Source organism: Parus major, chromosome 18 (genome assembly GCF_001522545.3).
Source record: "Parus major isolate Abel chromosome 18, Parus_major1.1, whole genome shotgun sequence".
Taxonomy (NCBI): Eukaryota; Metazoa; Chordata; class Aves; order Passeriformes; family Paridae; genus Parus; species Parus major.
The window spans coordinates 52266-79871 of NC_031786.1; the positions used below are offsets into that span (position 1 = coordinate 52266).

Below are 27606 nucleotides of genomic sequence, written 5' to 3' on the forward strand. Positions count from 1 at the left end.
TTTATTGAGAGTTTTTCATGCACTTACAAAACATAGGTGTTGTGAGGCAAGAATTTCACACTTGTTCAGTGGTATCTTTAATTTCCATGCTTTGGAGTAACTTGCAATGTTGCTTCAGGAGAATTTTACAGTAGAATGTACATTCTGTAGTGCTGTTCTTGCTTGGATTTTAAATGTAAAGTCTTCTAACAACAGATTTTTGTTTTCCCAGGTATGTCAAACAACATGACTGGTTTTGTTCTTGCCTGTAAATTAAAATTCAATAGCTATAAGGAGAGCAGGGAGGGAGGGAAGAAGTCTTTTCCATAGCATCCTGTCTTCCAGCAGCCCTCTTGTCCCTTCAGAGTGGAAGACATGGTAGTATTTTTATAGCAACTTTTCAGTAAGGCTCTAGTTTCTGAACTCTTAAGTAGTTCTCGAAGTATACACTTTAAAGGCCTCTTGACTGCAGTCAAAACTTTCCCTTCTAATAGTACTGAATTGTTTTGCTTAACTTAAACAAAAAGCATAGATTAGTGAATGATGTACCTTAAAGTTTTATTCATGTGATTTCATAGTGACTACTTCTTATGCTGTTTATATTGTCATTCAAAACATCCTTAGTATTTATTCTGCTGAAATCAACAGCTTTGCTCTGTATATCATAGGTCTAAACAACAACTATCTCTAGCAGCTGAGCGAGAACAAATTCTGAAACAGAGTAAAATGCAAACCGAATTGAACTGGCAGCAGCTCTGTGAAAATGCTGAATGTAATTGGTGTCAGAGATCAGAGGATCTAACACACAGCCTGTCTTCATCAAAAGAGGCGGTGAGAATTTCAAATTAACACTGTTTAATAATCATCTGTTGCATAGAGAGCTATGGAGTCTTTCCACCATGGTGTTTCTCAGGGAAATATGTCTTTAGCCTTCTTTCAAAAATATGTAAAACAGTGATTCTGTATTGTGTACAGCAGTTCATCACATGTATTTTATCAGAGACCAGATTAATTTTCATGAACAATCTCTAATAGTGGCCTTTTCTCCCTTTCCATCTAATCAAGCCAGCTTGAGTGATATTTTTCCTTTACCATTGTAGCAAAAGGAGAAGGATGTCTCTTAGAGCAGCCCCGGGGCGGAAAGAATTTCAGATCTCAGAACCACTTGAATTCTATCAAGAGAACAATATTAGTCCTGAGAAATTTTAGGTATTTTTGTATGGAAAAAAAACCCAACCCTATTTTGTGTAGGGTACAAAATTCTGATTCTGAAAAATTAAGTAGATGTTTATTGTTTAGAGACTATTAGACAATGGTTTAACAATTCTCAGTGTCCAGTTGCCCTGAACTCACAGGTACAGAGGAAACACTTGTTTGCGAAGTTCAGAATGCTGGCATTTAATCTACTGTTTTATTTTATCATCATCTTTCTAAAATGATTCATAGGCATCAATAGCTGTAGCATTTGTGTGAACACGTGAGAGAGATAAATCAGCATTATCCATTTCACAAAAGAAGATAAGAAAATTATGCTAAATTATTTATCTATTATGGCAGTTTTTGACAGTAACAAGAGATGTGCTTAAGTCCCTGTGCTATGTTTTAAAGTATCCTTGATTTCCTTATTTTTCTTTTACTTCCCTTTTCCTTTCCCTTCCTTACCTTTCCTTTTCTTTTATCCCCTTCTCCTTGAGCTACTGACATCCTCTACCTCCCCTCCCTCTCTTCTGTGCCAGGCTGAAGCTGATCTACAGAAAACAGACTACAGGTTGCATGAAGTGAAGGCTGTTCTTTCTGCTTTGACTGTTGAGAGAGAACAGACAATACAAGCATCTTTTAATCACAGTATTTCACCTGAAGGGGAAAAACAGGTTAGACAACACTTACTGTGGACATAGATGAATTAATTCTAAGATAACAACATTATGGGCCTTGTTTCCACTGGACGTACTGTAAGCAGTTCATCTGTTTCATATGTTTCATTCAAAATACAGACATATCTAGCCTGGAATATACATAGATTAGGTGTCATGGGCTTAGCTATGCCTCTCATTCATTACTCATTGGCAAAAGGAGCAAGCTTGGTTCAGACAGTGGCTCCAAAAAGTGACAACGTATTGTACCATTATGGCAATCAAATGGGAAGAATTGATTTCTGGAACCTTATTCCTGAGGTTCTGTGTCAGCTGCAGTTCAGGTAGATTTTAAAGTTGTAAAGTAAAAATTTTAAGGCAACGTTTCAAAATACTAATATGCCAGCTGTTTAAAATATTTTAATGTCTTCTTTTCTAGTCTTCTAGAGTATCACTAGCTAGTTTTCCTTTCATGGCTACCTCTTAAAATGCACGTATTTTAAAAAGCCATTCAAAATTGCAAATGTAATGCTGGTTTGAAGTTATCCTGAAGGATAACTCATCAAGAGTAGAAAACTGTCTTTGGTAAAAGAGTGAAAGTAAAACGAATGCTGCAGTGCACTTTACTGGGCAGGCTACAGGTGCTCAGCAGTGACCAGTTCAGAGCATATTACCAGAGCTTGCTAAGAAAAAGCAGTGCTAAGCAAGCCTAGTAGTTCCTGAATGCAGGAAGTATTGTATTCAGAAAGATACTTCCTGAAGACGGTTTTTATTTCTGATAAAAGTAGATTGCTAACAAAAACTTGCTGTGGAGCAAGTAGTTTTTCCAGTTTTATTTCAAACTGGACTGATTTGCTAATTGATCATTGAGATACCAAGAGAATCAGGACTAGGCACGGTTTCTTCATTATATTCTGTCAGGAGAAAGAAACTGCAGGGCAGCTGTTGTCTTTATGCCAGGGAAATGTAATTTGAAGGCCATTAGCATTCCAGATAAGACTTTCAGATCACACTCACAGAACAGACTTATGACGGGGAAAATGAGGGTGAAGGAAGTGGGGAGTGATGGGGAAGATGGAAACAGAGTAGTGTTTGAGGCTGTGCAAGGCATAAATGATGAGACTGAAGTATTTTACTGGAGTGTCTTAAGCACCTCATGGATTGCCATGCTCTCGGAAGAGGCAAAACTGCTGCAACAATTTAAGGTTAGGGTTAAATATAAAGAAATGTTTATGATGTCACCATCTCTGGATGTGTTTAAAAAAAAGACTGGATGTAGTAATACTCAGTGCCATGGCTTAGTCGATGAGGAGGTGTTACGTCCGTCATAGGTTGGATTAGATGATCTTAAACATCTTTTCCAACCTAGTTCGTTCTGTGAGTCTGTTTTAGCAACATTTTGATACAAATACTCAAAAGACATTTCATGGTCTTTTTCCTTGTGAAAAACACCTCATCTGAACAGCTTGAGAATTAGGATTTGTTTAGTGACTGTAGGAGTATATATTCCTCTACTGCATGGCTTTCTAATATTCCTGTATCAAATAGTATCTGCATTTCTTAAGTGGATGATGATACATGTTTCTGTCAGTGAGGGAAGATTTTACAGGGGTAGAATCTAAATGAAGCTGGAGCAGCACTTTTGCCGGACCTCTTCCCTGTACGGGAGTGCAACATTGCGGTAAAGCCCTGTCTCCCTACCCTGCGTGTACCGGCTGCCGTTAGCAATGCCAAACACCGGTCGCCGCTTGCGTGGGTGCTTGGAGGAGTCAGCCCGTCTTCCCTCTCTCTCACCTGAGCTGCCATCACTGCCAGGGAAGTCACGATCTTGCAGCTGAAGCCGCGGGGGACTCATTGCGGCCCCTCCACCTCTACACGAGCCCGCAGCGCCCCGTGCCGGTTGTCGTCGTAACTACACCAAAGGGAAATGCTCGAGGACGGAAAAAGGCTGTTACTGGGTTTTCTTCTTGCCGTTCCTGTTGCTTGTTTTGTGTTGTTTTGTATATAGATATGATCTAGTAAAGACCTGTTCTTCCTTTTTCTCTATCTTTTCCTTGAAACCCTGTAATTTCGAAGTCATAATAATTTGGAGGGAGAAAGTGATCTTTCCATTCCAGGGACATTCCTGTTTTCCATAGCAAATACCTGTCTTTTAAACCAGGACAGTGTTATTGTCAATAGATGATCTCCAATGACACTTTCAAGAATTTGACAGGTCAGAAAGGGGATCACTGTTACTGCTGTTGAGCCCATAAATTCCTTAAGGAGCGGGATTGCCTGCACATGGAAGAGATAAACCACACACGCAGAACAGCAGTTATAAAACAGAGCTTGCTCTGTCACCATGGTCCTCCCCATGTGCGCCTCCTCCTATGAGGTTCTCAGTACAGCACTTCTTTTCCTGCCAAATCCTCAATAAACAAAGACAATTATTTTGCTTCTATGGTATTTTTCTCCCACCTATGTTCATGGGTTGAAAGTATTAGGATCTGTGTGTGTGGTGGTGTGTAGAGAATATGTTGCTTATTAATGAAGGGTTCTTTTTGTCTTGTACTTTTATTTTCCAGGTATTTCAGTATAATGATGAAAGTTCTCTGTGTAAATATATCCCTGCTTTGGAAATAAAAAAGCTGCAGGAACAGAATGCCAGCCTTCGGGCTGCTATTGCACAAATGAGGAAAGAAATGGAGAGTCTGGATGAGCAGATATTGTCTTCTCTTCCTCTAACAGAAGACAGACAGTTTGCAGAGCAAGGTGATAGCTCTTGACAAAGAGCATTAAATTCACTTAAGAAAGTTTAGCGGTCATGGTCACAACCTATGGGGGATACCCAACCCATGAGTGTGTAAAAATCGTTATTGGGGGCTTTTCAAGATTGTACCATACACAAGCTCACAGTAGTTTGAGATTCTGTATTTCAAATTACTACAAAATAATTATTAGTGAAAACAAATACACATACACATAAACACACATGCTATAAGTCACTACAAAATTACTACTAGAAAAGCAATGGTATATATTTTGCAAGAGTAAAGCAATTATATGTATATTACAAGTTATGACAGAATTCCTGATAGTGAAGCCAGTATGTAGAATCACAGAATGGTTTGGATTGGAAGGGATCTTTAAAGATCTCCTGTTCCAAATCCCCTGCCATGGGGGTTTATAGTATATCTGTTTACTGGGTATCTACTGAAGTGGTGTACAAAAGGAGATTCCGAGAGAACTTATCACTATCTACAACTACCTGAACGAGTGTTGTTGTGAGGTGGGGATCAGTCTCTCTTTCCTAGTGATAAGCAATAGGACAACAGAAATTACCTCAAGTTATGACAGTGGTGGTTTAGATTGGATATTAGGAAAAAATTCCTTTTAAAAAGGCTTATTCAATCATTGGCACAGGTTGCCCAGGGAAATGGTTGAGTCACCATCCCTGGAGGTGCTTAAAAGGCATGTATGTGTAGGCATTTGAAGATGTGGTTTAATGGTGGAGGTGGCAGTGTTAGGTTCCTGGTTTCATTTGATGATTTTAAAGGTCTTTTGCAACCTAAATCTGTGGTTCTATGATTCTGTAACTAGACATTTATATGGATGGGACAGTGTTCTGAAGCAGATCTTGCTATGAAAGCCTAAACTTTCTACAAATACATATACATTCATATTATACTCCTCTTTTAGGTTCATTGAGCACAAACAAAATTTCAGCTGGAACCACACTGAGCAACACCAAAATCAGTTCAGCTAAGCTGGATTGTATAGTAAACTCAGACACAGAAGAGGTATGGTGAGGTTTAAACTACCTGATAATATCTGTATGTGTGTGTGTCTGTGTGTGTGTGTGTAATTAAATACCTAGTGTATTATTTTTGATTGAGTAAATATTATAAACTGAAGTAATATGTGTTTATGTGATTGGTCAGATAAGAGCCAGCAAAGATTTTTTCTGCCAAACTTACTCTTATTCTTTCTAGGCAATCAATTTTGACTGGTCATCCCTTGGCACAAGTCTCTTCTGATCTTGCAAGCTGGTCCTGGCTTTTTTCCCACTTGCAAATGCTTAAGTTACTCTGTATCACCTCTTCAGGTTTTCCATTCTAAATCCATATTTTAGTCTTTTTTTTTTTTTTAATACCAAGTACAACTTGGTATGACCAGGAGAAAGGACCAAGCTCCAGTGCTGTCTTGGAGTGCTCACCACCCACGAAGGAAGAACCCACTGGGTGTGAGAGCATATTTTACGCCATTCAAGAGTTTACAAACATCATTCCCACTGTGTTATTTTAAAGGGTAAGAATAGTATCAGCATTAAAGTGACAGTGACATCTCTTGGAAAAAAATAATTATGGAGTTGGAAACTGGGACATATATATACTACTATGTAAGGAGTAAGTCACTTTATGTTCTCTTCCTGTCTCCCAGCCATTTCATGGCATAGTAAACTGTGTCTGAAGTAAGATAGTTTAAGAAACAATTTAAAAAATCAGGATTTTCTAATCAGTCATCTCAAAGATGTACCAGTATCACTTTCATGCTTTAATCTTTCTGTTAAAATCCATCCAAAAGTGTCTAAATTCAAAAAAAATTGAAATAAAGCTAAGGAATAAATAAGCACGAGAGGTCTTGATTAAAAAGCTAAGAGCTTTAAAAACTGAAACAATATCAATATTTAAATAAAACTTAGGAGCCTTGGGAACTTTGTGGGGAAACATGCATAACCAGCCACGCACAGATCGTGTTTCACCTGTTTGTTCTCTTTGATGAATATAGAAGGAAATTTTTTGTTCATGCTGTCAAATTATATTTAGAATATCATTGTGTGCCAGTATAGACAGTGCAGATTTATTTTTTTCTCTTTGGCCACTTCCAGGACTGGGTGACAACTGAACTTAATACCAATTTCTACCCCCCCACACCCCACCCCCCACCCCACCCTACAGAAAATAAGTGTTTTACAAACTACTGCCCAAGGGCCGTTCTGATTTTCTTTGCATTTCTGTAAGTGAGGATAGAGCCTTAAAAAAAAATAGAGTCACTTTGCCTTGAAGACTGCAAGATAAGAAATGAACTTTCTCTGTTCAGAGGCTAATCCTTTGCTTCATGATGCTAAATTATAATTGAATACTCATGGCTGGATATAAGAACAGGGACAATTTCAGGCAGTGATTTGCATCTGCAGTGTGAAATGCTGAATTACTTATGCTTTATATGTATAGACATGTAGCAAATAGGGGATATGCTGGCCAAAACTTCAAGTGAATGAAGTGCTGGAATTGTAGTTGATGCTGTCTTCACTGAAGTTGAACTATTGTTTCCTGCTTATTTCTGCTGTCTGCTTTATTTTTTTCTTTCTCAGTACACAACAAGCCTTCTTAGACATGGAATGAGCTGTAAGCAGTCCTGAAAATATCTTAAAAACAATGGGCAAAACTTCATTTTAATTCCTTACTGGATTTTACAAGTACTTATCTTTAGCACTTTTCTACACTTTCTCTGTTGTTCTTACATTTATTAATTGCATGCTAAGGATGCACTTAAGGCCATGAAGAATTACAAGCAAAAATATTTCTATCGCAGGGAGCTCAGAATCTGTTGAGCAATAGTGGTAACTAAACATAGGGGTGCAGGTGAAGTCAGTCAGAAGAGCCATGGTGATATTTTCCATTTAAAATAACAAAGTTTCTGTGAGCATAATCAGGAAATTATAGGCTCCAGCGCTACAGAAGAGGAAAGTTTATTGTGGAAACTAGTAAAAATAGCATGTAAACTTTTGCATTTACATATATTTTTCTTTTGTATCAGCTCTGATGAGAATTTTTCCTCCCACTCTTTTTTAGTACCCATCTTTTCAGTGTTTTCTCTCTTTTCTAATGAAGAATTTTGGTCTGGACATATATCTAAAGGTAAAGAGATTTCTGAGTTCCAGTCCTAACTCTACAGCTTACAGTCTGTCACCTGAGTAAAAAAAAAAAAACAAACCCTTCTGTGCAATGCTGTGGAATGTTTTCCTGAAAAGTTCAGGAAAAATAAAAGTTTAAGCAAATGGCATTCCTTGCCCCAGCCAGGTGATGTGCTTTTGATCTGGTGAAGGTGGTCCACAGTGTGACAACTGGTGGTACCATAATTGGTCATTGCCTTCATCTCTCTTTATGTTAAGCTTTAGTATGTCAATTTCATTGAGGAAGATAGGCTGTAATAATTTGTGGCTACTTGTAATAGTTGCTTTTATACAAATTGCTAGATGTGTGTCAGAGTGCAGTTCCTTTTTCCTTTCACTTCCACGTCTGTCTTAGTATTTTTAGATTCTAGTCCTGCACTAATTTCTCTGCATTTCTCCCCCATACTCTTTGTAGGCCTGCATGCTTTCCCTGTAAGTTCTCAAGAGCTTTCTTTTTTATGGTAAAACCATCCAAAGAAATAAGAGCATGGGAGTTGCATGGCACAATAAGGCAACAATGGTTTGTTTTTTTCTCAGTATGGATAATAGCTTTCAATGTGTACTTCTTGAATCATAGTGCTTAGGGTGATTTAGTTAAAAACTGATTGGGATTGCAGAGTTAATGTAGTATGCCTCTAACTAGTTTATATGTAAAAGAATAAACATACCAATGTGTAATTGTAAAACAATTTTAATGCATGTGATACGTTTAGATACTTATGTCAATGTATGAAATGTAAAATGTTTATAGGGAGATGACTGTTCAGTGAATGATGACTATTTAAATGGATATCAAAAAGTCTCCTTTGTGGGGGCTGAAAGAATACAGTATATAGGTCTTGAAAAACAAGGATGTGATCTTTTGGATATATACCTTATCATTATGTATATGGGCAGGTGGACTCAGGTCGGCAGAGACAAAACAGACTGTAGAATCTTTACTTTTCAGTAAATGTTTTAAGTCATATCTATCCCTTTTGTTTTCATGTACAAGTGATTAAACAATGTACATGTTGATTAAACAAAGAAGGATTTGTAGCAGTTTGCTATTTGGTACAAAGAGGTTTTTTTCCACATTTTAACATTAAATTAAGTGCTCTCTAGTTTACAGTTATACAGTGTTTATCCTATATGTATTATTTTACACTTACTGTTTACAATATCTGTGGGAATGTCTCAGGCTGTTACAGTGTTTATATGTAAAAGAATAAACATACCAATGCGTAATTGTAAAACAATTTTAATGCATGTGATACGTTTAGATACTTATGTCAATGTATGAAATGTAAAATGTTTATAGGGAGATGACTGTTCAGTGAATGATGACTATTTAAATGGATATCAAAAAGCAATATTTAGGGCAAATATTTAGGGTAATATAGGGCAAAAATAATTTGCCCTATACTGCTAACAAAATCTTGAAAGTGGGCCCTAAAACATGGACTGTGGCCTTCAATTTTACACTTTTTCTTCAACTGATCTCTCATGTATATTTGTACAGATCTCTGAACCTGCAGACCTCACTTTCAAAACGTACTTCAAAATATTAATTATAAGCACTATCTGTTTTATTCAGGGGCCAGAACCCAAAGTTCTTGAAGAAAACATGGCAGATTTTGGACAAACACTACCTGCTGTAGGTACTGGTGTTGGTTGTCAGTATAGTGTCAAACGCACTCTACAAGGAATGCAAAGTAAACTCAAGGAAGCAGCAAGAAAAATCTCAATTCTGAGCCAAGAAAAGCGGCAATTGATTGAAATGGGAAACAGACTCAGGGCAGAACTTGGAATGGTGCTAAAGGAAGGTAAATTTATTCTAAAGAGAAGTGCTAGCTTATATATTTAGAATAAAATGAGGGAATCAGTTCATCCTTTGAGCTGGAGAAAGCTAGGCTTCATTATAAAAAAAAGGTGCTGGATCTGACTGATCTTTGATCTGCATAGCTCATGTGAGACTGTGTTACTAATCCTTGCAAGTAAGATTATCCTGTGATAGGAGATGCTAAACTGGAACAACAGGAGTCTCTATGTAATGACTTTTGTTGACGGAAGTCTTAGATTTAGAACTCCCTGGTGCCTAGATGTCAGTGTGGGAGCTGGAACTTTACTTTAAGACTTAGTTTATGAGTAGAAAAGAGGTAGTGTATCTCTTGGAATAAAAACTAACACTCATGGAAAGTGGAAGAGAAAGCAGAAAAAGCTTACTAGAGTAAACTTGAATTAAGAGTGTATATAATGTCAAAAGATTTTGCTGTGGACATTTAAGTTCCATGCATAGTTTTTCTGGCAATGAAACAAAGGAAAAAAGCACAAGGCCCATTTCTGCATACCATTGAAATCTTCTGCAATGAGAAGGCCTGTATTCTGTGGTTCATTTATATCTGCTGTAAATGCTTGCTGGAAATGTAATATAGTTGACAAAATATCAACAAAGAATGTCTTCCTCAGTATATTCTCTCCTTTCTAGGACTCTGGCATCCTGTTAGCTCTAACCACTGCACAGTTTGTATTGCTTCTGGTAGTCTTCTTCCAAGAGAACTTGTCAAAAGAACAGAGTGTCAGCTATCAGTTCTAAAGTATCTACAGCACAGACTCTCAACACAGGTAATTATATGCTGTTTGAAATCTAGCGATAATAAGCCATTATTCTAATAATGTTCTAATTCCATTAATGTAACTTAAGATTCTGCATTTAAATTACTCTTACTGAGTTTAGCTCAAATCTATCTTTGGAAGGTTCCATTGCACCTCCAGAGCTGGAAGGAACCCATGAGGATCTTTGAATCATGATGACACACAGGACAACCTAGAAGTTAAGCCGTTTAATGCAGGGGCATTGTCCAAAATGTTTTTTGAGAACAGAAAAGCTTGGGGCCATGACCACGCCCTGGAGAGATTGTTCCACTGTTTGACCAACCTCTCAGGGAAGAATTGTCTGAATTTCCACTGATGCTGATTTAAGCCAATCCTCCACATCCAATCACCAGATACCAAAAACAAAAATCAGCACGTCCTACTCTTCTTCCCCATCATGGAAGGAAGTTACAGAGAGCAATGATGTCATCTGCCAGCCTTCTCTTTTATAAGCTGAACAAGCCAAGTATCCTCAGCCACTCCTCATTAATCTAGCCATCTGGTCTTTTCACCATCTTTGTTTTCCTCCTTCGGATATATTCTAACATTTCTATATTCTTCTCATATTGTGGAGCCCAAAAATCCACATAGTACTTGAGGTAAGGCCATACCAATGCTGAGCACAGTAGGACATTAACTTCTTTTGGCTGGTTAGCTGTGCTGTGCTTAACACACTGAGGACACAGCTGGCACTTCTGGCTACCAGAATACACTGTTGACTCACGCTGAGCTTGCCAACAACCAAAACCCCCAGATCCCTTTCTTCAGGGCTGCACTTCAGCCTCTCGTCCCTCAATTGTATACAGACATCCATGGCTGTAGTCCCAGGTACAGAATACAGCTTTTTTGCTCTCATTAAATTTCACGCAGTTGGTGATTGCCAAGCATTCCAGTCCATCAAGACATCTTGTAATGTCTCTCTACCCACAAAGGAATCAATGAGTTCTTCTCATTTAGTATCATCAGCCAATTTAGTGTACGCTCAACTCATGTGTCCAGGTCATTGATCAAAGGCTGGAGAGAACTGACCCTAAAATTGAGCCCTGGGAAACACCATTAGTGACCAGCCACAAGCCAGATGGCTCCCTGTAAGTTTAAAGGGTTTGGGAGTTCAAAACTAACACTTTTAAACATGATCGTCAACTAAGGTATTTCAGAAACACATGTGTTTATGCAGTGTAAATGCAATCCTAAATTACAATTTCATAAGGCTTCGTTTTAACTAAGCCAGAAAGGCCAGTGGAAGGATTTGCACTATGTTCTAACATAAACTTTAAAATGATTAATCAGTGAGGATGTTTCCAAATTTTGGAATTTTAAAATTGGGATTTTAAAGCACCCATGTCCAAATGACTGTAATAGCACCTTTTCCATATATGAAAGCAGGATATATAGCTAACCTGTCTCGTATATTTTGTAATTTCAATACAACCTTTAATAGATAAAATGCAGCTATAATCAGAGAGACTAATGAATAAATCCTGGCTTCCCTAGTAGTTAGTGGCAGACCTCCCAGTAACTTCAGTAGTCAGGATTTCACTATGTCCTTTACTTAATTGATCAGCAGATCTGTTTCTGTGAGGATTGTGTCAGAGCAGTTGATTGTCATTGTAGTTTTGAAGGCAGTAAACAGTGCTCTTTCAGAAAGGGTGAGGTTGTTGCTCTGAGGTCTAAAACTCCAGCAGAATTATTAACCAAGTTTATCTGGGGAAACACCTCACCTGGGAACCACTCTGGGCAAGTTGTTCCAGTGTTTGGTCACCCTCATAAGAAAGAAGGCTGGCATTTGGTTGGGGTTTTCTTTTCCCTTATACTTAAGTGAGGTGTCCTTTACTTACCTTTTTGCCCATTGTCACTTGGTCTTCCACTGTATACCACTGAGAAGACTCCAACTCAGTCATCTTTATCTCCTTGTAACATCCTCATCAGATGCTTATACATGCTTAAAAGATTACTCAGTCTGTCTCTTCTGGGGGCCAGCAAGGCCAGCTGCCCCAACCTCTCCTTCTATGTCAGATGTTCCAATTCACTGATCATCTTTGTGGCTGTTTGCTGTTTTGCTGTTTGTGGCTGATACATTATGTTTATGTCTTTCTCATGCTGGGAACTCCAAAAGTGGTCAAAATACTCTAAATGTGGTTCCACCAGTGCTTGGTAGAGGAAATAGTGACCTCGCTTGACTTGCTGGCTGTACTTTTCTCGGTGCAGTTGATTATGCTGTTAGCTGAAGGCTTCATGAATGCATTGCTGCCTCATAGTCCACCAGGATTCTTGTTTCTTTTCTGCTGAGCTGTTTTCCAAACAGTCAACTTCCAGCATATTAGTTTGAAACTATAATCTCCTCTGCCTTTGGGGGAAAAAAAATCAGCTGAATTTAAGCTAATGTCCTCTGTTTATTTTTAATTCTCCCTTTATGTATTCCTACCTGTCTTAATTGAAATTAAAAAAAAATATTTGAGAACCTAGACTTGACTGTTTTGTAGATCACTCAAGTTCATTCAGGAATACGTAACAGATTGAAGTTAAAGGTTTCTCTTTTCACCTACTAAGATCTATAGAATTATCTCTAGATAATATGAAACCACACAGGAGATAATCCCACTGTGTGGTCAAATTGCACTAAGAAATCACAACTTTCATCCATCTACTTGAAAATTTTATCATCTGAATATATTAAAAGAAGTCTTAAACATTTTTATACCTAGACATTCTAAAAAGATGGAATAACCATGCATTTGTGTTGAGCCTGCCATCTTGTGCGGTTTTTAGCTTGTAATTATCAGTAATTCTGCAGATGTTATCTGGTTGGCCTAGGTATATTATGGAGTATATGAACCATCTGGCCAGACAGTCTGAATGACAAACGTGAGTTTCTTAAAAAAGAACCCAAATAAATATTTTATTTTTCTTACACTTTAGAGTGATGCTAGGAAAAAAAAAAAAATGTATATTAATCTCTGTTTCTTAGAGTAAATGATACAAATGAGGTAAAGGAAGGCTAAGTGACTCAGCTGGCCCAACTAAATTTTTGGCAATTTACAATTTAGTTATGCCAAAACCAGATATATTTCTTTTCCTGTTAAGTAAAGCAGCACTACAGATTACACATGTGATTGTACCCATCAGGGCTGTTAGCTGGAATAATTACAAAAACTTCTGGATTAGTAGATCTAAGAAAATATGGTAGAAGTTTGAAGGGCAAAGATCATCCAGCAATTAAATTTGAGAACAAGTACAGACAGGGTCAAGTTCTGTGGTCTTTAGGCAATCAGGTCTTTAAGCAAACAGCTATGCAACTTCTCCACAGGATTTCTCTTTTCTTAGATAAAGAATAATAGTAAAAACAAGTAGTACTTCTTTGGAGGGCTCACACATTTGAGTCTAAAAGGAAAAGGCTCTCCAAGCATTCAAAATATGCAGGAGTATTTTACCCAAAAGAGACATATTATTTGGGGAAGAAAATGAACACTTCTATTTCTTAGCTAAGGTGAATCTGTCATAATCAATTTATGGCAACATTTTCAATGGCAACATAAATTTCAAATATGTTCTAAGGGAACGTGGCAAGGACAAACACTGCATTTGGACATCCCATCACGGGTACTTGAATTTCTCTTAGCTTTTTTATAGCAGAAGGTATCCAACAGGAGGGGCACTCCTGTCTGGCAGAGGAAGGTTGCCTGAAATCCAAAAAGCTGTGATGCTAGATTTATAGCCAGTCATAACGAAATTTGAACTGATTGCTTGAGTGAAAATAAGCCCCATTAGTCAATGAGGAAGTTTTAAAGGTTGCAGTGTGAGCAAACATTGTAAACCATCCATCTGACAGTGATAAACTGAGAATGCCATCTCCTGTAGCTCTCCAGAGCTAATGGAGACTTATTCTTCCTCAGATACAGCAGATAGTCTAAGACAACAGAAACTGAGGACTGTAACAAGTCAGTTAGATGAGTGCAATGTGAGCTGGAGATTCTGGTATATTTTATCAAATTTACCTAATCAAGTTCTTTTGATGTCAGAAGTATTAGTGGGTGCATCAAAAATGTGAGTTAGACCATACCATAATGAAAGCCATCTGGGCTGTGAGACTGGGAAGATTAAAATTATTTGAGTTCTGTGACAAAACAGGAATGCAGCACTGTTTTTCAACTCTTCATTGACAGTCTGAGGACCTGATCAAGAGCCGTCACAACAGCACTGCCACAAGAAGTATTAGCATCTTGTAGTGTGAGGACGGTTCTCAGAGAAAAGAATTAGGGAGCACCAAATACACAGCCTCACTGGTATACTGACACTATATCTTAGGGCGTGGTGGCATGGGCTACTTCTGGAGCAGGAAATCTTTAACTTCTTGTGAAGTCAAACTCCAAGGTGAAAAGTTCAGGTCTGGTCCTAGGTGGCAGTGCTGAGCATATGATTCTGACCTCCCTCTTGTGGGGTTTCAAAAGAGAATGGGTGAGGCAGCTGTTACGATGTACAGGGTGGAATGTGGTCTGCCAACAGATGAACGTACTGTGGAATGCCTCAGCATGCTTGTGGACATAAATTTTTTTCCGGATGCTTGTGATCATCTCATTAACCTAAAGTCACAAGCTTGACATCCTTTGTTCACTTGAACTTCCAGTTCTCTGTTTCAGAAATAGTGACCTGGAAATTAACACTGGAAATAATTTTCACAAAGGAAATTAGGGTTCAGCAAACCTGTTGAGGAGACCTCTTGTAACCTGCTTGTTTTTTTTGTGCATTGCTGGGATTGAGGTCTGAAAAAGATAAGCTAAATGCTTATACCAAACATATATAAAAGTGACTTCCCGATCTAGGCAAAATTGCCACAATTCAAGACCTCTTTTTTTTTTCTTTTTCCACCTTCTTAATTATTCTTTCTTTCGTAGCTCGCCTTAAAACTTAGCTGACTCTCAAATTAAGACCAATGAATATTCATGCTCATCCGTCCCAGTCTTCTCTTGCCTTATTTCTAATGAGCAAAATACTGTGTTTGTATTTTTCAACATATCTTGTGTCTCCCATGTTCTGTTAAAAATCATTAAAGATGATTCTTGTTTTTGTAAGAATAAACAGATTTTAAAAATACAGTATGATTATGGTGCTTGGAGAGATAGAATTTGACTGTGAGTTTTCCAGATGGTGACCTAAACTCTGGGAGTGGTAGTTCCACCTCTTCAGCTGACAGGTTGCTTGGACATCATGGCTGAAGTGGCTGTTGTTGAGGAGCTTTCCACCTCTGGAACCTTTGAGTTCATCATCTGTCCAAACTAGAAAGGATAGACCTTCTTACATCCAAGCTGTTCCTTACTCTCATTCCAGGCTGCTCTTTACTTAGAACATATCTGCTGAGGCTCCAGGTTGACTTTCCAACAACTACTATTATTCTAGTTTGGGTGGTTTTATTCTAGGTGATAACTCTTACTGGCCAGGCTACATTTGCTCCCACATTCCAGGATCTTCATCCTTACAAAAAAACCAAGATAATTTATTACTGTCAGAGCTACAGGAATTTCACTGTCTATTACTTTATGTAATGGGTTCATGTTTTGTTTCTTTAGTCTTAAATATATAGCAAAAGACTTTGATGTTTATTTGCATATACTTTGACAGGGCTGAAGCAGTTTACTTTTCATCAAATCTCACTTTAGTTGCTACAGGTTGAAAGTTGGTGAAACTTTGAGAGGCAAATTAGTTTATTTTAGCTGCTGACAATTTACTTTTCCATAGTTTCTTTATTTTAGTTGGGGTTTTAGGTATTGTTTTGGAGTTTTTATTCTGGAATTTAATCATGGGAAAATACAAAAATGAAGAAGGATCCCAACAATATAAGCTTGAGCAACAAGCAAGGTGATAGTAACAGCACCAGGAAACACAGATTTTGAATAGATTTGATACTAGGTTTATTAGAGAGGTAGTTTGGCCCTGTTGATCTGAAGGTAACATGATGTTGTTTAATATTATTTATAACTTATTATTTTAAATCTAGTAGTGTAACAGCAAACTGAGCTATAATGGTGTTAGTTTTCAGGACCATGAGTCACTTGTGTTAATGTAATACTTCACATTAGGAGCTGCAGTGTGCAAGGCAACAGCATCCTTCAAAGTTTTCTTCTCTTACTGCCTGCCCTAGATTAAAAGAAGAAGCTCCAAGCAGCTGTGGGGAAGAAACAAAATTACCATCTGCTGAGGTGCAGTGCAGTTTTATGATCAATGTAATTCACCTTCATTTGTATTTTTCAATTTGAATTGCTCAACAGTCATCTCCTGGAAGACTTAAACACCTATGTCTTTTTTAAATTGTGCATTGTTCCTGTACAAAATAGTATTTGTTAACACTAAATAAACTAGGGTTTCTCAATCACTGCCATAATGTTGTAATTCATCTTCATTTACAACCTTTCAAAATTAAAAAGAATAATTTTCTTTTGTCTTGCCTCTTGCTGAAACCCTCTATCTTTCCAAGTCCAAGATATCACTAGGAAATGTAACCAGTTTTCTGATGTCTTTGATGGGAAAAGTATGTATGTCTGTAAGATTGTGTTTGAATTTTAACAGGTTCGGCTAGATTTCTCTATTGAAAATCATGGGCCAGATACATTCTCAGCAACAAAGGCAGCTACATCCACAAAGATTATTCAAACTCAGCTGCTCAGTCAGAGTCCTAGTCAAGTCCAGAAGGGTCAGCTTTCTTCATCTAGAATGCATGATTTCTGTCAAATTTTAGATACAGGATCAAGCCTTTCTCCACTCAGTCCTCGAAAGAACACCAGCCAGGGTAAGCCTGCTTTGTAAAGCAGTCACAATATTTGACTCTTCTGGAAGTGTGGAAGTACAATGGATTCTGTTGCTGTTCACTAATTCTTTTATGTACTGCTTCTGTCGCTACAGACCTATGATTAGAATCTGAATGAGTTACTTGAAGGGAATTTCATGGTTGCCAGCAGAAGTAAGAATTAAGAGGAATGTCTATATAGTTGTCTGTTTTAAATGCCATCATTGCAAATACTTCCTCACTTTTATTAAGTACTCCTGTAAAATGCAAATTCTGTTTTGACACAGTCTAAAAACTTAGCTGGGACAGATATAGAAGTGTCTCTTTGAGAACTGTACACTTCATGTATTGACAAGTGACTGTTAGATCAGATTATAATTTGCATATCCTTGCTTAATTGTTATTTTTTTGGCTGGTTTATAGCTACAATACTGCTTAGAGTGCTAAGACCTGAAAACCAAAGGTGACATCACAGACTTCATGCTGGTATATGCTGTGGGGATTCCCTAGAATTTTATAGTCCACTCCAAAAAGTTGGAATGGGAGAAAATAGAAGCAGGTGCAAATTTTTATATGTGAGACAGTGTCCAGTCTTCATATGTGAGACAGTGTCAGGCTTAGGATGACAGGAGAAGGTAAAACCTGGGTCACAGACTGAACATGAATTATGTTCTACTTCTAACATAAAGTGTTATACTACTACAAAAATCAGCACATGTTCTTGGAATTTTTAACAAGAGCACAATTTGTAAGATATGTGCATAAAAGTGTAGCCTCTTTACAGGGCAAGTTGTTAAGAAACTTTTTAATGGCAGCTATTATGAATTGATTATTATGAGCTATTATTATAAACTATTATGTATTGCAAGTTAATGTTACATATTTCAAACTATTGGTCTGTTCATGAAGTAATCCTTCATTGGCTAAACTTCCGGAAACTAACACCTGCTGTAGATAGGACAAAAAAATGATGGACTTACATTATAATATTGGAAAAATTTTAGGGATAGCTAATAGTGGAGTATGTTCCCTACAGGGATTGTAGACTTTTCTTTATAAATAGATTAATATTTCTCCAGAATGTTCCAGTAAGAGTGGTTTTAGTTTTCATTTTTAGTAAGAGGTATAGCTATCAATAAGTTATTTCTCAAAAAGCTGTAGGGTTTATGTGAATTGCTTGGGATTTTTGCCTTGATATTATTATTTTTATCATCATCATTATTCCTGAGATCTGACAGTATCTGTATAGTAATATAGCAGCCATTAGCATCATTTTCAAATGAGCTGTGTTATCATTACATATAGCGTATGCTAGTAATCACATACAGACTGCAGGAACAAGAATGCAATCACTGGATTAAGGGAAGTGATTTGTTCCCCTCAGTTTGGTACTTGTAAGGCTGTTGTATCTACCTTTGGACCCTCTTGTACAAAAGCTTGACAAACTGGATTCCAGAGGAGAGCCACTAAAAGGCTGGGGCACAGGAACACATTACATGAGAGGAGGTTTAAAGATCTGGGTTGTTCAGTGTGTAAGAGTTGGTGATTGGTCTGACTGCTGCTTTTTAACTATCCAGTGAGGGATTTTGTAGAAGACAGAGCCAGACTTTTAGAGGTGCACTGTGAAAAGTGGCAATGGGCACAAGGTGTGTCAAGATACGTGATAAGCACTGTGACATTTCACCCACAGGTCCTATCCAGCTTATATTACATCTATTTTTAAACCAGTGTATGGAGGCAATGTACCATCTTTAGTAGCTCACAAGAAAAAATAATACTTACAAGGGCTTTCAAAATGAAGAGTGGATTATAAGTATTTATTCACAGTAGCAGTGCATTGCAGGGACAATGTGCATTGACAGACCTGTAGGACTGGAATGGACACAGTGCTGACACTCATAATTCATGTGCTTTCTTTGTGAGGCTAGGACTGAAATAGGAAGAGTATTTCAGGTCAGGCCTATATTGACAGGATAAGCAAAAGGATGTATTTGAAACATTACTGATAGTGCCATGCAGTTTCATGATGTTGTATGTGTGATGCAACAGCTCTGGCAGACTTACAAGGACATCAGTTTCTTAATGTCTAGAAATTTCCAGCCACTGTTGCAAAACTTAATGTAGATTTTCGGGGATCTTGAAATAGCAAAAGGGACAGAGGATACTGCCAACGTGGAACAAGTGAAATGTGAATCAGTAAGGGAAAATATTTTCCTGATACCAAGTTGAATTTGATCCCTGAATCCAGATTTATATGAGGCACACCAGATTGGAACTTCTTACACAAACATGCAGGCCCTGAAATACAGCATTGCAAGAATATGATTTTTAAACACTGTTTTTTGCTGCTTAGCTTTCTGCTCCAGGAAAAGATGTCCTTAATTCCAGTGGACTGAATTCTGTATTTCAGAAAAAAAATATAAAAATTATATATATATATATAAAACCAAAATCTTTTTTCTTTTGGAACAACATAATCTTAGAAGAATTATGTACAAAATTTTCAAATTCTGCTTCTGATTTTTAGCAGAGGCTTGTATTACTTTTCAGGCCTGAGCTATGGAAATTAATTCAATCTTTCCCGTTTAAAACCACTCACTTGAAGTTAATGCATTTATCAAATACATTGTTACAATAGATAGAACTGTCATGGAGACAGACCAACTTGGAACTGGGCTTTCAGGTACAAGTGACACACACAGAGACTTGGAAGCTCAGTGACAAAAAATTATTTGCAACAAAGCACGCAAGTTAGTTTGTTTATTCAACCTTTTTTTTTTTCCCCAAGTTCAACTCTGTCCAAATTGATAATACCAGTTGATGTGTTTTGTGGAACTTCTGGTGAAACAGAGAAGTGTAGCTTGAAAATGATTTTTCTGAACTTGTTGAACAGTTCATTTTTTTCGTTTTACATGTACAAAACAGCCTACTGGCACTCAAAATGGTTGGCATGTCAAGTAAGCCCTGCAATTTGCTGTATTTCCAACATATTACACAATGCAATGAGTAAATGTGTTTTGAAGAGTTAATGACTACATCTTAATTACTGAATTGGACTGTTATATAGTTCATTTCATCATCAAATTCAGACCTTGTGTAAGCTTCCAAGCAAGTCAAAAGGCAATGATATATTTTAATTTTCTCTCTCCTTGCTGTACCTACTAATTTTCAGTTTACTGTGGAAATTAGATGGATTTCATAGCTTGTATGTTAATTCTGCAGATAAGTAGAAGGAAGGTGTTTAGAAGGATCATAGGTCCCTTCATCAGATATTTTTATTGTTCTCTGTTATTGAAAGAAATATAACCTCCTAGAGATAGACAGGTACAAGCCCCAATGATATCAAAAGGCTACATAGGATGCATAGTCTGTACAAGTAAGAAGTACACCTCTGTATTTCTTTACTTTTTAAATGTTCTGTCTCAGAGGTTGAGAGTAGGTGGAGATTTTGATAGGTGATCCACATCATAGGCACCTTGAATGGATGACAAGCCACCTTCAAAGAAAAGTAGAGCATTTTTTGGAGTAAATGTTAGGCAGGAGGAGGGGAAGCTTTGTAAAACCTTTAGAAAATGGAAATTTATTTTCTTCTATTTGTCTTGATAAACTTACTATTTTCTATTGAAGATACTTGCTAGTTTTTCAGAGGGGAAAAAAGCAAACATCACCTACTGAAGTTCAGCTGTAATACTGCATTTAGTATGAAGCCAGTGCTGTGAATGGTGCTGTGTGGTACTGTGTGAAAAGCTCCTTATCAGCTCCAATCAGCCATCCTTGGGTCAGTGGAGGCTGGGGTCAGTGCAGGGGGAATAAAGGGTGTAAGGCAAGCTGTGTCCCCACTAGTCATTTGACTTACACATATTTATCATAGATTAGACTCTGTATTTTCATGTCCCTACATTTTTGAGAAACCCCACCACCACAAGTACTCAGAACTGTGTCCTGGGTTTAATAATTTGGGCTTACATTGTAGCCTAACAAAGAACAGGAGTGAGCTGCTTTGAGGTAAAGTAACTTTTTTGATTTACCACTTGATCTTAGATACTGGAGTTTCTTGTACTGTAATTCTCATTGTAACTCGCAAAGCTCTGTCGTCTGAAATTCCACACTTTGTGGATCAAAAGTTACCTTAAGTGTTTCCACACTAGACAGAATTTCAACAGCTTTGACATCACTGACAGTTCTAAGAGCAATCCATGTGGGTAAAAAGCTGGCCAGAGAAAGAATCTGGTAAAATATTAACGAGCAGAAACAGTACTCTGGCTCTGGCTTCATTCCAGCTCCAATCAGAGAAAGACTCATGATCTCTTTTCTGTGTTACATAAAACTTCATCTTTGAAGCGTTTCACAAATATTAACTAATGCCCCAGCTACATTTTCCTCATTTCTATGTTCTTCTTCTGAATAGGAACTTGTTTGAGTTGGTGTTCCTTCAGAAGCACATTTAGCCATAGGCATATATCTAGTGACAAATTTCTTAAATGAAACTTCCATGTGAGGAAATTTCAGTTTGCCTGTATATGTCTACATATATCTCTTTCATCCTGAAGAAAATAAAAAAATAAAAAAATCTATGAATGGTAATATCTGACTGAAGTTAACACACATCAAATAGAAGATATGTTAAGCATTTCAATACAATAAACATTTAGTTCCATTTACAAAAGCAGTTTAGGTGCTTAGCTGTGATCTTGCTAGCTCTGGTTGCCACAGTCACTTGTGAAAGTAAGTTGCAGGCTTGTAAATTAGGTGTGTTTTTTCATTGGTGTGCAAACCAAGCTACTGCATTTCAATAGTATTTCTAATTCTGGGGTATTGATTCTTTATCTTTTGCTAGTTTTTGGAACTAACCTTACAAGTTTGCAGTGGTTGGTTTTAAATTTCTGATAGTACACATATTTGACAGTCCAAAATTAAAAACAGCCATGTAGAATGCTTGTGTTCTGTGGTGCTGTTCCAAGTACCTAATTGAATAGCCTTTACTAGTTAGAACTATAGTTTCTCCACTAAAGACAGGAGACAAGCATACAGAAGTCTTCACAGGAAGGGATGCATGTGGGGCGTTGGTGCTTGGTTACTTTACCTTTGGAATTACACAATTAGAGCCTGCCACATTAATTTCTGAAAGTCATCCCCTTGGGTGAATGCAAAAGGCCTTTGAAAACTGAGTATTTAAAAAAACAGACTGTCTGTAAGCAGTGTTAACTGTGTGCTATCTGTGGATCTGCTCATTCCTGTTATTTAGACCACAAACAAGAAGTAGTATTATTCTGCTGCTGTTCCTGTTCAAGAAAGTAATCTTGGAAGCTTATGACACTGGTGCCTGCACTTTTCTAAATGGTTGATGTTGTGAAATTCTGCTTTCTTATCTGCCAGATGTAGAGGTATTCTAATGATTAAAGTCCATTTCCCAGGCAGGAAAATACATGCAACGATCTTCATGGGCTCAAGCATCCTCTTCCGTCATTCTTCTACATCTGTAGGATGCCACTAGGTGGCAAGCTGGACAACAGGATTTCGCATCCACAGCCCAAGAGACCATTGAGCTTTTGTCAGCTGTGATTCTCTGCACTGAATGAGCCACCAAGCTGATTCAGTGCAGAGATCACACACACCTGTGAACAGCTGGTTCAAGCTAAGCCTGTGTATAAAAATTATTTTGAAAAGTGCCATGTTTTGACACTAGCCACGATATGCTTTGCATATCTTTGCTTTGCATAGAGCGGTAAACCTTCAGTCAATCAATTCACTCCGTAATTCAGGAACCTGTTGTATTTCCTTTGATGTAGAATTTTGTTTGGACTTTCTACCATGTTCAGTTGACTTTGAAAATTTACCTTCTCATACTAGTAATTGATTTTTGACAATTTTTGCACCTTTTATTCTTGCTGTGATTGAGTAGTATCTGGGACTGCAGCCTACGATGCTTATAAAGTTAAACTAGTACAGAATACTGTAGTATTATTTTGCAAGTTTATTATGACTACTTCTGCTGTCTGCTTTGGCTCTCCATAGAAAATCTGAAGTTAAAGTCTCAATACCTTGAAAAATAAGGATTAAGTGGCTGGAGCCAAACATCTGTAAATATTACCTATAGTTTACAGTGAATAATGTGATAGAACAATTCCACTTATCTAAAGAAACCTGTGATAAGACTGAAGTTCAGTTAGTTGGAGATAATAGTTTTTGGAGAATTATGTGAGAACTGCAAAATGGACTCTGACTGGTATCGGGACCAGTCACACTGCTTCCCAAACAAAGATGTTTCTTTTTGAGTTAGTCCTTTCTGGAAAGACAGATACTTTAGATAACAAAACCAAAGATTTACATACTAAATGCTTTCCTAAGCAAGAGAAGATTGAAAAAAGACCCAAAAGATAATGGTAGTAAATGCAGCTTTGTCAAGCTAACAGAGTTACCTGTGAGCCTTTTATATCATGCATATCCTAATGCATTTTCTAACAATGGAGAGAAGGGTAAACTTGTAAAATAAGATTTTTTAAAACAGCTGAACAGATAGGTAGTGCTTGACTTTAACCTTCCAGCCGTTTTCTTCTCTTAAGCAGTCTGATGCTAACGGAGAATGAACATGTACAGATGAAGTGGGGATTGAGCAGAAGACGCTGTGCTATACCATCAGTATGGCAAGCCTTAATGGACTCTTCTGGGCCTCCTTTGTACAGAAATGGTCCTGGTAATAAAAGATTTTGGCAATGTGGCACTATGGCAGCAGTATATTTAAAGGAAAAGAGTAAACCAGCTCTCTTCAACTATCCAATCTCATAAATGAATACAAACATAACTACAAAGATTTTTTCTGTTTTTTGAGCAGTGGAGTTTGAAGTTGTACATTCAATCGAGCAATCTGAAGAATCTCAGCAAAATGTCAAAACCACAGATAAACTTGAAACGTCAGCTGAAGGTTTGACAGTCAGAGGAACAAGGCTGGAAGTTCAGCAGAAGATAAAATCCAGGAGTTTATGTTGTGCTTATCTAGTAAAACCAAAAATCTCTTCTAGCATGGCAAAAATCCGTAATTATAATATTAAAGACTGATTTCTATGTTGACAGCATGTTGTAGGTTCACACTTGCTATTAACTTACTTTGCCATCTCCATATCAGGCCTAATTATCAGCCTCAGTTTTGTATGTCAGGTTGAGATATTTGCAGCCAGAAGAGAGAACAGATACCCTGTTTCATACACTGAAGCCTAAAATAAAGGGTTAATCTGTGTACATTATGAGATTACAGTCTTCACTGTTAATACTGATTTATTTTAATTATATATGTTAAGATTTTCTTGCATCATGGATTTAGAAATGCCCAGTTAACACATAAGTAAAGCCTTGTGCCTTCAGGCAGGGCTTGCAGGACTTTAGCAGATATTTTATTGAGAAACTGTAGATATGATTTAAGTTTACAAGTGGGATGCCTCAACCTACTTGTCTTTTTCTAATTAACAATGCAACCGTTAATCCTGTGCAGCTATCTTTCTACTTGAAAGAAAAGGGTTTAAAAACATTACATTTGAGTCTGTATTATTTCTCATCTTCTGTAGGTCTTTCCACTTGTTCAGAGAGCATGAAAAAGTAAAATTTTAAAAATTAAATTTCTATTGTCACACCAGTGATTGTATTTTCCCTTGACAAGAGATAGGACAGACTTTAAAGCAGTGAGAAACAACGCTACTGTGTAGAATAATATACTCAGAATAATACAAGCATGTTGTAAGAAGTAAGTCTTAAAACAGATGAAACTGAAAGAAAACTTGAATGAGTTGTGATGTAACAAAGAATAGCTATGTAGTAATGAACTTGCCAGGACACTAATACAAGTAATCAGTGTATTTTTGTAGCATTTCCAGTAATGCTGAACTGTCCTGATGGGATATTACAGAGATTAACTTTCCTATAAATAAAGGAAATGGACATGAAAAATTCGAGAAAAAGCTTTTAATTGTTGTGATGGTCAAGCACTGGAACAGATTGCCCAGATACATTAGTGAGTCTGTCTATGGAGATACTCAAAACCCAACCGGACACGGGCCTGGCCAGACTGTTACAGCTGGCAGTTGAGTTGAGGGCTTGGACTAGGTGGTATCAAGAGGTACCTTCCAATCTAAGAGATTCTGTGATTCTGCAAGTGGTATCACTGAAGTGAATAATACTTCTCAGTTGCTGCTAAACATACAAAATCTAAAAAGGATAAATGAAAGAAGAGAGTTAATTACCCCTGAGCATTTTTTTTTCCCTGGTGCTTTTTTAATAGAAATGTTTTCCCGATACTCTTTGCAAAGAGGTGCTCTCTTCAGCACCTCATAATGTGGTAGTAATCCATTTGAGAATTTGAATAATTGTTTTGTACTACCTGCTGAAAATATTTTGATTTAGAGCAAAGGTGCAGTGGTATTATAATCAGATGCTTAATATGCAAGAAATTTAATGAGATGTTACTAAGCCAGTATAAGGCCTGACCGAGCTTGTGAGGTTCTTTCTAAATATTTTCATTACTTGAAAATCCTGTCATTTGATTCAACATTGTTCATGAGCCAGGACAACATGATGCACTCCCTTGAACCAGGCCCTGAATGAGCTCTTTCTGTAGCACAAAGCATAGTGGTTTCTAACAAGTACAGGAATTTTGGCCCAGATCACACCAGTTATAGCACTTACTGGTTATTTCTAGAACTCAGTGTGCAAATTCCAAGTTTTATAATAGCTGTAGATCATCTGGAAAGATTTTTTGTTATTTCCATGTTTAATATTTACCTATGGAGATGCACAATAGTTTGGTGGTATGAGATTCTGTGCATGTGTTAAAAGCAGCATAAAAAAGCAGTTTGTTCCATGATATTTGTAATATTGCATCTGAACCTGGAAAACAGTTCTCTTTATTCCTTACACCATGGGTGTAAGCTGATGGGTTGCAGACTTCAGAAATGCCTTTGTGTAGGTTTGTATGCAGGTTTCTATGGCTTTGTTTGTTTGTTAGTTTGTTTCCTTGTTAGAGGGTTTTTTGGGGATTTTTTTTGCTTTCTTTGTGGTTGTTTGGTGTAGTGTCTCACTTACTCCCCCTCCCATGTCACCTGTTCATGCCTGTTCATGCAGACCTCTTGCCAGTAATGCAGCTTTAATTTATTCAGTTTCCCTGAGAAACATGTTTCCTTAAGTCAACCGTAGGTAATGAAAGATGATAGCTGGGTTGTTTAATTTTATTTTACTTGTGGTAGAAAAAAAAAAAAGCAGTTAACTTATTGCACATTCGTTTCAGAGTACTTCTAAGAACACAGCATGTAAGTATGAAAATTAACAAAATATGCATAATAATAAATAATATGGACATACTACTTTGATCCTGTGTGGGGAGGTTGTACACTAAAACCAGCAGGAAAATTCTAATATATTTCTCTTATGACCAAAATATTTAACAAAATGGGCACTAATTTCTAAGAACCAGATTAGAAGAGTGGCAGTAAGGTACTGCTGTGGATACTATTGAACTGTACAAAGAAAGGAACGCCTATAAAGAAGAGAATTAAGGCAGATCACAGCGTACTGAAAAGGTAAATGAGGATATTATTTATTGTTGTCCTTATCAAAAGGTTAAAAACATGTTACGTTGAGGAATATATAGATGAAGGCAAGACGTCTGCCCCGGGAAGGTCGAAATTGAGCTATATTGCGAAACGGCAGCGCAAACGCTAGCCGGGAGAGGGGCCTCTGCCCAGAGCCAGTTCACAGCCACGAACGAGAGACAAAGCAGGTGACTTTCTTGCATCCCCGTGTTCAAGCCCACATTTGCCGACCGAAAGGCCTTTTTGTTTCGGAGTGACAGTCGTAGGCAATGCAGAAGAAAATTCAGATTCGTTGCTGTTCGGGTTGTGGAACTGAAGGAGTGCAAGTTACAGGGAAAGTGGATGAAAGGTGATCCACCCCGTTCCGTCGGTGGGAAAGGAGGCGTAGCAGGGGCACGGCGGGGAGGGAATCTCTGGCGCCCGCCCCCCGCCTCCGGACTCGCTCTGCTGCCACCAGTCAGGGCGGCGCGATGGGCCTGGGCACGGGGCAGCACATCCCCGGCCGGCGTGCCTGCTGCCCTGTGGTAACCCCGGGACCGCGCTCCTCTGGGGTGAACGACCGCCGCCGCCGGAGAGCGATGGGCGCTGCTCGCTCTGCTGGCGGCCCCAGCCACCCCGCAGCCGTCACCACATCGCCTTATCGCTTAGCAACACCGCGCGGGCCCCGCGATTGGCAGGGTCGCGCCCCCGCCCACGTGCCCCCGCCTCCGTATTGGGTGCCGTCCCGGGATTGCGCGTCCGGCCCCGCGTCCCTTCCCTTTGTGCGCCGCGGGTGCGCGCGGACGCTGCACGATCCGACCGCGCTTGGACCGGCGCCCGCCGAGCCTCCGCGTCAGTCGCCGAGCCACG

The 27606-nt window shown here is 38.1% G+C and overlaps 1 protein-coding gene across 1 annotated transcript; it reads left to right on the plus strand.

Moving 5' to 3' along the window:
• Positions 1-262: 262 nt before the first annotated feature.
• CCDC57 (coiled-coil domain containing 57) lies at positions 263-25649 on the plus strand (the record flags this gene model as incomplete). The annotated part of the gene is made up of 9 exons (XM_033518794.1): positions 263-357; positions 648-810; positions 1716-1850; positions 4400-4586; positions 5514-5614; positions 9347-9575; positions 10238-10374; positions 16966-17185; positions 24015-25649. Coding segments are annotated over 9 exons (1491 nt in total), but the record flags the coding sequence as incomplete, so codon positions are not given.
• Positions 25650-27606: the final 1957 nt, after the last annotated feature.